General features: G+C 61.3%; 1 protein-coding gene across 1 annotated transcript; it reads right to left on the reverse strand.

Annotated features, from left to right (window-relative positions):
- Window positions 1–1304: 1304 nt before the first annotated feature.
- LOC138833122 (chromogranin-A-like) lies at window positions 1305–10673 on the reverse strand. The gene is made up of 8 exons (XM_070031468.1): window positions 10524–10673; window positions 10068–10114; window positions 8207–8300; window positions 7616–7684; window positions 6598–6696; window positions 4203–4586; window positions 3245–3666; window positions 1305–1678 (listed from the first exon to the last, which is right to left on the reverse strand). Exons 1-8 carry the CDS (start codon window positions 10567–10569, stop codon window positions 1595–1597), a joined length of 1245 nt encoding a protein of 414 aa, XP_069887569.1. The 5' UTR covers window positions 10570–10673; the 3' UTR covers window positions 1305–1594.
- Window positions 10674–12446: the final 1773 nt, after the last annotated feature.

Genomic DNA, 12446 nt, shown 5'->3' on the forward strand with positions numbered 1-12446 from the left:
GCTTCCTGCGCCTGCTGCCAGCTGTGCTCATCTGCCCCCCAGAATAGAAGATGGAGCAGGGCTGCTCTGTAGCTATGGGGTCGTGCAGTGGATGTCCCATACGCTGCAAAGGACAGCTAGTTTCCATGGGGGCCCGGCCTCGGCTGCTCCGGCCCTCTGCTGATTGTGGCCAGCAGCTGTGGCTTGGAGAGCCTGGCCCAGGGTGTGCGGAGCTCACCGCCCGCAGGCTGGCCGGAGAACCTGCTTAAGGAGCACTTTCACCGGACTGCCCACTAGTTCAACTCCACCCTGTCCTGTTAGCATCTCTCCCAGAATTCCACGCTGAGTATTTCCTTTATCTACTTCCATGCATGTATAAGTGACCCCACAGGCGGTCTAAAGCCATGGCCCTGTCCTCAGCTTTGGAGGGGTCACACGTTTGCTCCATGTACTTAGGATAACTCAGGCGGCTGTCTCTGCGGCGGCTGTTTGGGGGATGAGGGGTACCTGTGTTTGTTTACCAACTCGTCTTGGAGGAGGACGTTCTGCAGCCTAGTGCAGCATCACTGGTTGTTCTGGGGCTGTTGGGGGTGGGGTGGGGACTAAACCTGCCTGTGTGAAAGGTGAAGAAATAAACACCTTACAGCCGAGCCCTGGAGGCTCACACCTGTAATCCTAGCTAACTCAGGAGGCTGAGATCTGAGGATCCCCATGTGAAGCCGGCTGGGGTAGAAAAGTCCATGAGACTCTTACCTCCAGATAACCAGCCAAAAGCCAGAAGTGGATGTACGGCGGAGGTGACGGGACCAGCCTTGAGCAAAAAAGCCACTTAAGTTCAAGTTCCAGTGCAGGTACAAAAGTAAACACACTCCGTACAACACCTTTACCGTAATAATAAATGAAAATGGACTTCCAGCAGTGGGCCGCTGTTGGGAGGGACTGCAGCAGGAGGCAGCCGGCCTCATCTGCGAGGCCCAGGCTGCAATCCCTAAACTGGTCTCCTACCAGAGCACTGGTTTTCTAGGGCCCTGCCTCCTTCACCTGCTAGGGAGAGGTAGCAAGTATTATTCCCATTCCCTAGATGAGGAAACTGAGGCTCTGAGAGCCTCAAGAAGGCCTGCTAGGCCCTTCAACCGAGAATGGCTGGGCAGGCCTCCAGCCTCCAGCCTACCTGCTCACACGCACCAGGCAGGACCTGGACTCTCGGGAACTTGATTCTCAAATCAAAGCCACCTGTGGTTAGGTGGCCTGAAAGGCGTTCCTCGGAAAGCCAGCGCCTCCGCCCGCCCAGAGTGAAGGGGAGAAAAACTCCAAGAGAAACGAGAGCCCAGACAGAGCACGTTTATTCTTCCTTAGATCAACTTCATCTGGAATATGTTACAGTTGGAAAGTTCTCAGCTGTCACCCAAAGATCAGATGTTATTGCAGTTGTGTCCAGTGGATTAGAAGGTTGAAAGGAAACTTCTAGAAAGCTGCCTGTGTTAAGAGGAGTGATCCGGATTGGAGGTGGAGGCCCCCCTGCAGGGGCGTCCAGGGCGGGCGCTGAGATCAGAGGGGAGCGAAGGGCAGCGGGCTGGCCTGGGGAGGGCCCGCAGAGGGGGCAGCAGGGCGGCGCTCAGCCCTGCCGCAGCGCCTGCAGTTGGTGGGCCACCTTCTCCAGCTCCGCCTCGATGGCCGACAGGCTCTCCAGTTCTTGGTCCTGGGAGAGAGGAGTGAGGATCACGTGGCGGCCGACGGTGCCAGGGCACGGAGGGGAGGGCCGGCCGGCCGGCACGTCAGCTGTGGGGCCGTGACGGGGCGCTGCCCCTCTCAGCCGGTCATCTCGTGTGTCTAGAGACAGCGCGGCCACTGCGAGGCTGTGGGAGGACTGGGGTGGGGCAGGGCCTGACCACGCTCACCCCAGCCTCTTCCTCAGCCCGCATTGCCTCCTGGTTCTTGACCGCGAATATGGGGAAAAAACAACACTGCTGCCTCCCTGGCGCGTTCTCCAGGGAGGGTTCCAGGGCGCAGCGGGCTGGGGGTGGGGCGGGAGGCTGGCCGCCATACTTGCAGGAACCTCAGGACTACAGCACAGGCTAGCTGTTGGGCCTTCATCCTTGGGACCCCAACCCTTTGCTGCAAAGGTGGTCAGGGGAGCAGGGGACCCCCTCCCCCCCAGCCTTGCTCTGTGACCCAGGCCCCCGGACACTTGACACCATGAGAATGGACGAGAGAGTTGAAGGAGGCCACCTCCTGTCTTCTACCTGCATGCCAGGGAGTCCAGCAGGGCCGGACGCTGGTGGCCTGGGAGCTGCGGGCTCCAGGGCCTCCCTGCTGGCCCTTGGGCATGGGGAGGGGCACCCACAAGCCTGGGGTCCCCCTTTCACCATTTGCCACCTAGTCTCCCTCTGCCTGTGAGAAAGCTGCAGCTGCACGGGTACCTCGCTCCCAGTTGGCCTGTGCCCATCCCCTGGGCCGAGCCCTGGGCCTGCAGCGGCCGAGTGGCCCTGGGCAGGCCGGGTCTTGGAAGCCCATGTGTTCCAACCATAATAAGGAGGTGAGTAGAAAAGACTCTGTACCCCTATTTCACAAATTGGGGAAAACTAGGGGCTGGGAAGGTGGCTTAGGGGTAGAGTGCACATGAATCCCTGGGTTTGAATCCTCAGTACCACATACACAGAAAAAGCCGAAAGTGGTGCTGTGGTTCAAGTGGTAGAGTGCTAGCCATGGGCAAAAGAAGCTCAAGGACAGGGCCCGGGCCCTGAGTTCAAGCCCCAGTACTGGCAAAAACAAATGGGGGGGAGGGACTAATATGGCTCAGAGAGGGACAATGACATGCCCCATGTCACACAGCCAAGAGCAGACAGTGGCGGCTACTGCCCGCGCGCAGGGGCCCAGGGCCAGCGGGCCTCCCTGTTGCTAAGGGGGGATGGCTGCAGGAGTGAATCTGGAAAGGGGCACGGAGGCTCCCTGGGGACCGGGAGGCCATGGACACCGCCCAAAGTCTCCCTAGGTCATGACTGTCTCTTGCCGCCCCCCCCCCCGCTTCTCCTGGCCTTAAGTGCTCAGGGCCACGGGTGCCCTGGACCCCCAGGTCCATCTTGCCACGCGGTGTCCACGCAGAGCACCGTGTCCCCACACGCCCCGTCCTGCTGCCGCCCACAGAGGCTCGTCTAGCGTGGCTGGCACTGCCCCGGGCGCCCCGGCCTCGGAGGCCTCCTGCCCGGCACACCCCGCCGTGCACCGTCCCCCCGAGACCCCGGCCCGGAGCCCCGGCCGGCCCCACCTCGGCTCTGCGGTTGGCGCTGCCCTCCTCCTCCTTCTTCTCCTCGCCGCTGTCGTCCCTGGAGGGCGGCCTCCAGCCCCGCCGCAGCTGAGGCCCGGGGAAGCCGGAGGCCCGGGCCCGGAAGGAGAGCCTCATGGAGCGGTCGGGGTCGTCGTCCTCGGCCGGCCGGGCCGGCCGCTTCTCCGCCCTCAGCTCCTTGGCCAGCTGGTCCATCTTGCTCCATCGCTTGGCGTCCTCCCACTCCCCGGGGAGCCCCGGGCCGCTCTTCCCGCCCTGGAAGAGGCCTCGAGGGGCCCCGGCCCCCTCCTCCTCCTCCTCCTCTTCCTCCTCCATCATCCGCTGCTCTCCCTGCGCCGTGGGGCCCCGGGCCTGCTCTGCCCCCGGCTTCCCAGCGCCATCCGTGGCCAGCGCGTCCTGCCCACCTGCAGCGGGGGGGGGGGACAAGACCCAAGAAAGGGGGTGCTGCCGCTTCCCCACGACTCTGCCCGTCCCTGGGGACCTGGCATGTCCCCCCGCCCCAGGCCCAGCCAGTCACCCCCACAACGGGTCCTCTTGGAATAGAACTGTCTTGAACCTCTCAAAGCTCAAAGGGATGGTTGGCGCTGGCCCGCTCACCCCTGGAGCTCTGACGCAGCTTAGCGTGCCCCCCATCAGCCTGCTCCCCAGCCGTGTGCTGTTACTTTCTTGCCTCCCAGGTCGGGAGGTACTGTGCGGAAGAGTGGGCAGTGCAGGGCCTGGAGTCAGGCAGCCAGGGGAGGGAGTCGCTTTACTACAAAGGAGCTGTGTGGCCTTGGACAGGTTACCTAACCTCTCTGAGCCTCAGCTTGCCCTCTGGAAGATGGACCGGATGGCCATGTTTCAGGATTGGTATGAAGGCAGAGTGAGATCACGGAATGAGGTCTCCTCCCATCCATGTTGGGGGGGGTGCGGGGGTCCCCATCATCATACATGCTCTCACCTTTCTGGATGTTCTTGGAGCCCAGGCTGGGGTGGGAGTCAAACGCTGCAGTGGGGTCTTCATCCTCAGCGACTGCCTTCTCCCCAGCCTCGGCCTCGGCCTCCTCCTCCTCCTCCCGGTCTCGGGCCTGTGCCTGCGGCCTCTGCTCCGGGCTCAGGGCCCACTCTCCCTCCCCCGGGCCCTGTGAGGGGTCCTCCCGGCTCCCTGCGGGGAGGCTGGCCGGTGCCCGGGGGCTGGGGCCCTGGCTGTCCTCGGCAGCCCGCCCGGGCTCTGGGGAGGCGGGGGGCTCGGCCTCCTGGGTGGCCCCGCCGGGCCTCGGCTCGGCCGCGTCCTCCCTCTTCTGCTCAGCATCCCCCGGGGCTGCCTCTGTGGTCACCGTCACCGCTGCAGAGAGCACGGGTGGAGTCAGCCCTGGGGGCCGGGCTGCCCGCGGGGCTCCCCAGGCCAGGCTCAGCGGCAGCGCCAGGCTCAGCCTCTGGGAAGTCCAGCCCAGCACTACACTGGGGTCTCTCTTCCTCCTCCGGCCTTGACCAACGCACACCTGCACTGTGTTCCTGTACTTCTGCCTCTTAGAACAAGATGTAACTTAGAAACAGAAACAGCCAGTGCCTGCGGCTCACGCCTGTCATCCCAGCTACTCAGGAGGCTGAGATTTGAGGATCATGGTTCAAAGCCAGTGTGGGCAGGAGACTCTTATCTCCAACGAACCACCAAAAAGCCTGACATGGAGCTGTGGCTCGGGTGGTAGAGCACTAGCTTTGAGGGAAAAAAGCTCAGAGGCAGAAACAACAACAACAAAAAATCAAACCTTGAAAAAGCACCCCGAACCCTGGAGCAAACTGGGACAAGAGCTGAACTGCTGTGTGGTTCTGGGCACTGCCTTAACCTCTCTGTGTAAGAGGCACCATTACTGCACCTCCACGTGGGGCTTCTCTGTCCTCAGCATTCGGTGAGCGTGCTCTGCTCCTCAGTATTTTAGATTTTCATTAAAAGAGTTTTAATCGGTTTAGTTTGTTTAGATTTTGTTTTTAGGCAGAGGCTTGAACCCGGGGCCTCTTGCTTGCCAGGAAACACTCTGCAAATTGATCTTTACAATTTTAGCCCTTTTGTGTGTGCTCTCTGGAGATGGGGTCTCCCTGACTTTCCTCAGGTGGATCCTTCTGCTTTCTTCTCCTGAGTAGCTGGGATTATAGACATGCACAACAGCACCCAGCCTTCTGACGGTTGAACTTGCTGTCACTGAGTGACACAGAGGAGACGCTGCCGGACACATGCCAGCACCCGTGCCGCACTGACTGCGCCCTGGCGGGCTGCTCGATGCCACCGCCAGCTGTGCAGGAACGTGAGGCCACTGGTCCCCGCAGCACAGGCAGCGGAGGCAGAGCTGAGCCCCACCCCAGGCCTCCACCGCCAAGGACAGAGTCGCTTTTAAATCCCTGACTCTCCCTCCCCCGCTCCTCTCTCAAACACACACACACACACACACACACACACACACACACACACACACACACACACGGTTCTGCACCGCCCCCAGCCCATGGAAGGTACCACATGGTCCAGACACTGGCCCCATGGAGGCTGGGTGTGGGGGTCTCCCAGTGTCCCACAGCAAAGCCAGTGTGCAGTTGGCCACCCACACCTGGGGTGCCCCGCTGAACCCCCTTGGAGCCTCACGGCTAGCTCCTGGGAACCGTTTCACCCCCAACCTCTGGCACCACAGCGCCAGGCTGCGCAAGGTGCCATTTGTAGCTTTTCCTAAACAGGAGGATGACCGCAGCACCCGCTGGCCAGACGCCATGGCCTTTTCCACACTTAGGCCACAGGAACGCAGGGCTCCACCCCAGGGGCTCCAGGAGATGCTGAGACTTTGTATTTACAGCGCCAGCTCGGGGGGGGGGGGGGGACAGACGAGGCTTCCCAGTAGGACAGGCCCAGATGTAAACCAGGGACTCAACTGTCTGGTCCTATTTCCCCATGGATAAAAGGAAGGAACTGGAGCTGGGAAGGTGGCTCAGTGGTACAGTGCTTGCCTAGCATGCATGAAGCCCTGGGTTCCATTCCTCAGCACCACATACACAGAAAAGGCCCGAAGGTGGCACTGTGGTTCAAGTGGTAGAGCGCTAGCCTTGAGCAAAAGCAGCTCAGGGACAGTGCCCAGGCCCTGAGTTCAAGCCCCAGGACTGGCAAAGAAAGAAAAAGAAAAAAAAAGGGGGGGAGGAGGAAATTACAGCAATCTTCCAGGGCCTTGAGTTGTGACCACTTAGCTACATACACATGCATGTGCATGCGCATGCACACAGGCGTACACGTGCGCGCACACACACACACACACACACACACACGTGCCTGTGTGCACTGCACAGGCACACTCTGTCAGCCAGGCTACACCCACCTTGCACCCCAGCTGCGTTGCGGGGGCCCTGGAGCACCTGGGAGAGCTCCTCCTCAAAGCTGCGGGGCCTCTTCTGCTGCTGGGCCCGCTCCTTGGCTCCTGTGGCAGGAGAGGAAGAAGGAACGGCGCCTTGGGATAGTCCTGACACGCCTGTCCCCAGGGCTGAGCCCTGCTCCCTGTCCCGGAGCTGGGCGAGGAGCTCCAGGCCTGCCAGGCCCCTCCAAGTCACCTCCCCAGACGCAAGCTTCTCCACCGGGGAAGGAAGAAGGGGAGCCCTGCCTGACAGAGCCTCCCACAGCAGGAAGGTCTGAAGGGAGCAGCGGGCGCGGGGCAGGAGGGGTGGGTGCGGTGCCCTTGAGACCCAGTTGGCAGCCGGGACCCCTGGGCAGGAGGAAACAGTGACTCTGGTCCTAACCACTCAGAGTTGATCTTGGTTCAGGCCTCAGCGTGGTGGTGGAGGGGGTGGGGTATCTATCAAGCCAGGAAGGAGCTTGGGGGGCGGGGAGGGCAGGAACAACAGCAGCAAACCCTCCAACCTAGCCTCCTGCCCACCTCTGCTTGACTGCCCCCACGACACACACGCTCCATTCCCAACCGCATCTGGGTGTGTGGAAGGTCAGGCGTGGCGGAAGCAGGCAGGGCGCTGCCTCTTCCAATACCCCTGGAGTCGTCAGGAGGGGACAGGGCCCCTCCTCTCCCTGCGCTCAAGAGGGAATCCTGTCTGCATTCTCATCTTGAAAACACCTCCCTGGCACCGCAGAGCTCCAGAGGCCCTGGGGCCTTTGGGGAGCTATGTGGGATCCCGGCATTCTCCCACTCACTGTATGACCTTGGGAAAGTCACCCAACCTCTCTGAGCCATGATCTCCTTAACAACATCCGTAGCCAGTTGAGCCAGGTGCACGGAGGACCCCACTTTCTCTCACAGGTACCTGACAGGAGCCTGCTCCACCTTCCACCCTGGCTTTCTGACTCTGCTACTGGCATCTACCCAGAATCGAGCACAGTGGTGGCAATACCTTGGAGAGCGAGGTCTTGGAGCTCTTTCAGCAAATTCTGGTGTCGCAGGATGGAAAGAATGCGTTCATCTGCAGAGGGACAGACACGGGGCTGTTTCCAGAGGAGGGCAGAGAGAAATGGGAGGGGAAAGGAACAAAAGGGCGGGGGAGAGCGCACGCTCCAGGCTTTTTTTTCTGTACACTCAGTCCTGGAGTGGTACCGTGAGCCTCGAAACGCATGCCCCTGGTGTCTGTCGCTGTTTTGCAGCCACTGAGCCCCGCAGCAGACCTCCAGGAAGGGGCCTCAATGAGGCTCCCTAACAGCCTCCCACCACAGGTCTTATTTGAGCTCTGCTCCACCACACAGCCCCCTGCTTCCCCGCATGGCCATCCTCACCCAGTGTCTGAGCCCAGCTCACATTTGCCTCCCTGCTGGTCAGTGAGATTCGGGGACATGGGAGCTGGCACCCCCCCCCATCGCCTATGCCCCTCACCCCCAGCAGTGCTGGTCTGGGTTGGTACTTGGTCAGGGTCTGCTGGATTAAAGGAGGAAGCCGACTAGCCACGTGCCCATCTCCTGGCCTCCCGGCCCTCCCCGCCACTGGCCCCTACCTCCTTGCAGGGTCTCCAGACACTCGTGGCTGACAGGCTTGGGGCTGGGTTTGGACAACGAGTCAGAGATGACCTCCACAATGCACCGCATTACCTGGGAAGAGAGCAGGGCGGGCTGTGGCTTAGCGATAGTTGCCCTGCACCCCCTCCCCCCTCTGGGCTCACTGGGGTCCCAGTGCAGGAGGGCCAGCAGCACACAGCCAAGTCTTCCTGTAGTCCAGCAAGGTGCTGCGGATAAGCTAGGTGCCCCATAAATGAATCATCACGGAAGATGGCACCAACTGGATACCATCAGGGAAGATGGTATCCCAGCTGTGTGACTTGGGAAAACCACAACCTCTCTGCACCTCAGTTTCCTCTTTTGTAAAATGGGAGTGGGATATCTTCCCAAATGCCCTCCTAAGGTAAGGAGACACCGATGAGAAGACACGCCATAAAGCATGAAGTGTGTCACACACACACACACACACACACACAGGGACTCACACCTTCGGGCGGCTTCCACAGTGCAGAGCGGGAAGGGAGCAGAATGTGTCAGACATCACCAGGCTGTGCTGGTGGGGAGCGAGGGGTGGAAGGCTGCGACTGTGGGGTGCCAAGGCAACCAACCGATCCGCAGAGCCAGAGCGGCAAACTGGCAGACGCTCTCTGTGTAGCCCCAGCCTCAGGATGACCCCAGACTGCTGGGCAGGACATGGGGACCAGAGATGTTCCTCTAAAGGACCCCGTAAGCAGCACTCAGCAGCCTGCACCTGGATCTCCTGGCAGCTACCCGCCGCACCCCAGCGAGTATCAGATTCTGGGAGACAGGAACTGGAGAGGGGTCCTGAGATAGAGAGATCAGGGGGACCTCCAGGAAAATCAGTGTTGTCAACTAAGGACCTACTATGTGCAAGGCACTCCCCACCCATTATTCCTTCTCCTGTGTCTCCCCAGTGGGAGAGGGGAAGCTGGAAGTAATCTTGTTAAGGTTGCATGGCTTAGAATGAGAGGCGGAGGTTTCAATCCTGGCCTGGATGCATTGGTTAAATAGGAAACATCATCAAGCAAATTGAGGCTGAAATCTCTTAGGTGAGCTTTGTTTTTCTTGTTGCCTCCAACAGAAGAAACCACTCTTGGGTTGTCAGAAATCTCTCCGTCACTCAGGTTGATTCTCTGTCTCTGTCTCTGTCTCTGTCTCTGTCTCTGTCTCTCTCACACACACACACACACACACACATACAGAGAGAGGAGAGAGAGGAGAGAGAGAGAGAGAGAGAGAGAGAGAGAGAGAGAGAGAGAGAGAGAGAGAGAGAGAGAGAGAGAGAGAGGAGTGCCACTGCATGGGAAAACAGCCCTACCTCAGAAGAGAATAAATTCCAGGTGTGTGTCTGGCGTGTGTTACCCCCACAGGAGCCGCTAAGAGTATCCTAACCCCCTTTCCCGAGTGACTGCATCATCAGGCTCCGACTGTCTGGGACTTTGGGTAAAGGGATGAAAACTTGGGGGGGGAGCAGGGATTATTGCCAGCAGAAGCTGGTGGAGAGGCCAGGGGGAGCCCAGCACCCAGGCGGGATTAGGAACAACCATAGGCAAAGAGTAGCCACCCCTTCCTGCCTCTGGAGTGACCGGGGCAGCGGCCTGGCCCTGGCCCAGGCAGGTGACACCCGGGCCCCTTTGGGCTGCAGGTGGAGCTCACGGAAGCCCAGAGAAGTCCACAGGGGGACAGCTCGCGTGTTTGAGAGCTTGTTTTTCAGGCTGGGCGGCCACGCTGGGGCTTTGGCTTTCTGCCAGAGTCACCCCTGCAGCTGCCCGAGAACTAGCTGTGAGCTGTCCACGGGAGCCTCCCCCTAACCAGGGACCCCCCCACGCCCCTTCTTACCTTGGCATCCCCTTTATTCATAGGGCTGTTCACGGGAAGGGCAGAGACTAGAAGAAAATGACAGGACGGGGGTCAGCGCACGGCGGGGCTCCCCATCCAGCTGTCCCCTGCTGGGAGCTGGCCCTAACCCCGCCCCGTGGGCCACGGGGTGTGAGTCCCAGAGCCCAGCGCGAGGAGAGCAAGGCCGGCGTGCAGCGGGGCGCGGTGGGGACAGAAGGGGGGGACCCCGAGCCGAAGCGGGGAGGACGGGGAGCAGCTCCCCTCTCCCCATGACCTTGGCCGGCCCGGCGCGGAGCCGGTGCTGGCACCGAGTCCCGGCATGGGGGGTCCCCATCCTGCGAGTTTGGGGGGTCGGGGCCGAGCTGCGCCGCGGGGCCGGGCCGGGGCGCTGTCCGCGGTGCTGAAGCCGAGCGCGGGCGGGGCGGCCGCGGGGCGCCGGGAGCCTCGCTCGCTCACCTTGGCCCGCGCAGAGCAGCAGCGCCAGGAGGGCGGCGGCGCGCATGGCGAGCGCGGGGCTGCGGGCCGGGGAGCCGGGCGGCGGGGGCGCGGGCTGGGCGCGGGCCGGGCGCGCGTCGTCTGCGGTCCGCCCCGGGGTCTCTCCGCGCCGCGCTGGAGCCACTGCAGTGGCGGCCGCGCGCCGGTGCCCCGCGTTTATACCCCGGCCCCGGAAATGACGTCATCGGGCCGCCCCCGCCCCACCCCGCTCGCTCCGCCCCCAGCCTCACCTCGGGCCGCCTCTGTCCCCCCCCCCCCTCCCCACCCCGCCGCCGTAGCCGGGCGCTGCTAACGTAGTCGGCCGGTCCCAGGCGGGGGCACCGAGGCCCAGCTGAATCTCCACAAGTCACTCCCGGTCTCGGCGCCTCCCCTCCGCTGTCCCACGCCCGCAAGCGTGCTCCCTGCACGGCCCTCTCCCTGCCAGCCAGTTCGCGGCCACTGTACTGACTCCGTGCTCGGAGCGCGGGGCGCGGATGCGCGCGCACCACGCCCCCCCGCGGAGGGCCCCCTCCCACCGGGGCCCAGACCCGGCGCAGACCCGATCCCCGGGCAGCCCAGCCTGTGTGTTCGCACCGCCTCTCCTCTTTGTTCTGAGTGTTCTCAGAACCTGGTGTGTGTGTGTGTGTTCACCGGTACTGGGGCTTGAACTCAGGGCCTGGGCGCTGTCTCTTAGCTCCTTCCTGCGAGGCTGGCACTCTACCACTTAAGCCATAGCTCTGCTAACGCGTCTTGTGTCTTGTGAAGTCTGCCTCTGCTCGCTTCCGCCAGAGGCCCATCTCCCCCTCCCTGGGGACTAAGCCAGAACCCCTCTGCTAGAGTGGCATCTGGGTAACCTCTTGGCACTGAGTGGCATCCTCCAGGCCCCTCCTTCTGCCTATCTTCATTGCTGTTATCTCCTGCCTACACTGGGCCTCCTCCTGTTCCTACGTGAGAAACTAGTGATGTGCGCCACCCATCCATCTATCCACACACCTAACAACCACTGGTGAAGGATCAGCTACCATGCACAACAGTGAACAGAACAGCAAAGGCCCAGTCCTTACATAGCCCATGTGCCAGAGGGGATAAGGAAAGACGCCAAACGCACAGTGTATCAGGTGGCGGTGACGCTGTGCTGGCCAGGGGCAGGGTTATGCTGAAGGACAGTGGGTCTGAGCAGGTGTCCTTGGCAGCAGGTGAGGGCGTGGCCAGCCAGGGGTGGGGCATGTGCCTGACACAGCCAATAAAAAGCAAGGAAGCGGGTGGGGGATCCCGGGAACACAGCAGAAGGGAAACACAGCTCGTCTCGTTCTTGGGGAAGCACAGAACGTGAGTGAGCTCCTACCACCAGACGGGCGTCAATCACTCGAAGCTCTTCTCTTATTGTGTGTTGAGGCGGCTGCTTTCATTCCAGGCTGGTTTCCAGCCCGGCTTCAGCTGTGTGCTCAAAGACTCAGTACCCAGGGCCTATGACATTGGGTCACAGTGACATGTCAACTTGGTGACTCGCCTCCTGCGAGCCGGGGCATAACTGTGTTCCAGCATCTTAAGCACCATCATCTACTCGCTTTCTTTAGGTCTGTTTTATCTGCAGACAGTTGGGCTGACTTTTGTCTCTGCTGCTATAAAGAAGAATCTGTGGCATTTCTAATGATATCAGGCATAAATGAGAGATGTGTGAGACTCAGGTCAGGAGTCCATGAGCCAACCTGGAGCAGGGGGGGGAGAGAGGGGACCATCACACTGAGACTTGAAAAACCACCAACCAATCACGGGGCTAGAACAGGGCCTGCCTGGGGCTGGGTTGAGAGCATTTTGTGGATACAGAACCAGAGCTTAGTGTGGAGACAGATGTGGTGGCAGCCATCGTGTCTCCCTCTCCTCTCCCAGCATGCTCTGCGGTCT

This window comes from Dipodomys merriami, unplaced genomic scaffold (assembly GCF_024711535.1).
Source record: "Dipodomys merriami isolate MVZ:Mamm:240054 unplaced genomic scaffold, mDipMer1.0.p SCAF_200, whole genome shotgun sequence".
NCBI classification, from domain to species: domain Eukaryota; kingdom Metazoa; phylum Chordata; class Mammalia; order Rodentia; family Heteromyidae; genus Dipodomys; species Dipodomys merriami.

Bases quoted from the DNA above. Each gene is read 5' to 3' on its own strand.
- LOC138833122 (XM_070031468.1), bottom strand. From the start codon at position 10,569: ATGCGCGCCGCCGCCCTCCTGGCGCTGCTGCTCTGCGCGGGCCAAG. The intron at 6,697-7,615 runs GTATTGCCACCA...CTCCTGCCACAG, and splicing joins CCAAGACCTCGCTCTCCAAG to GAGCCAAGGAGCGGGCCCAG. The intron at 3,667-4,202 runs GTGAGAGCATGT...CCCCCGCTGCAG, and splicing joins CTCCAAGAACATCCAGAAAG to GTGGGCAGGACGCGCTGGCC.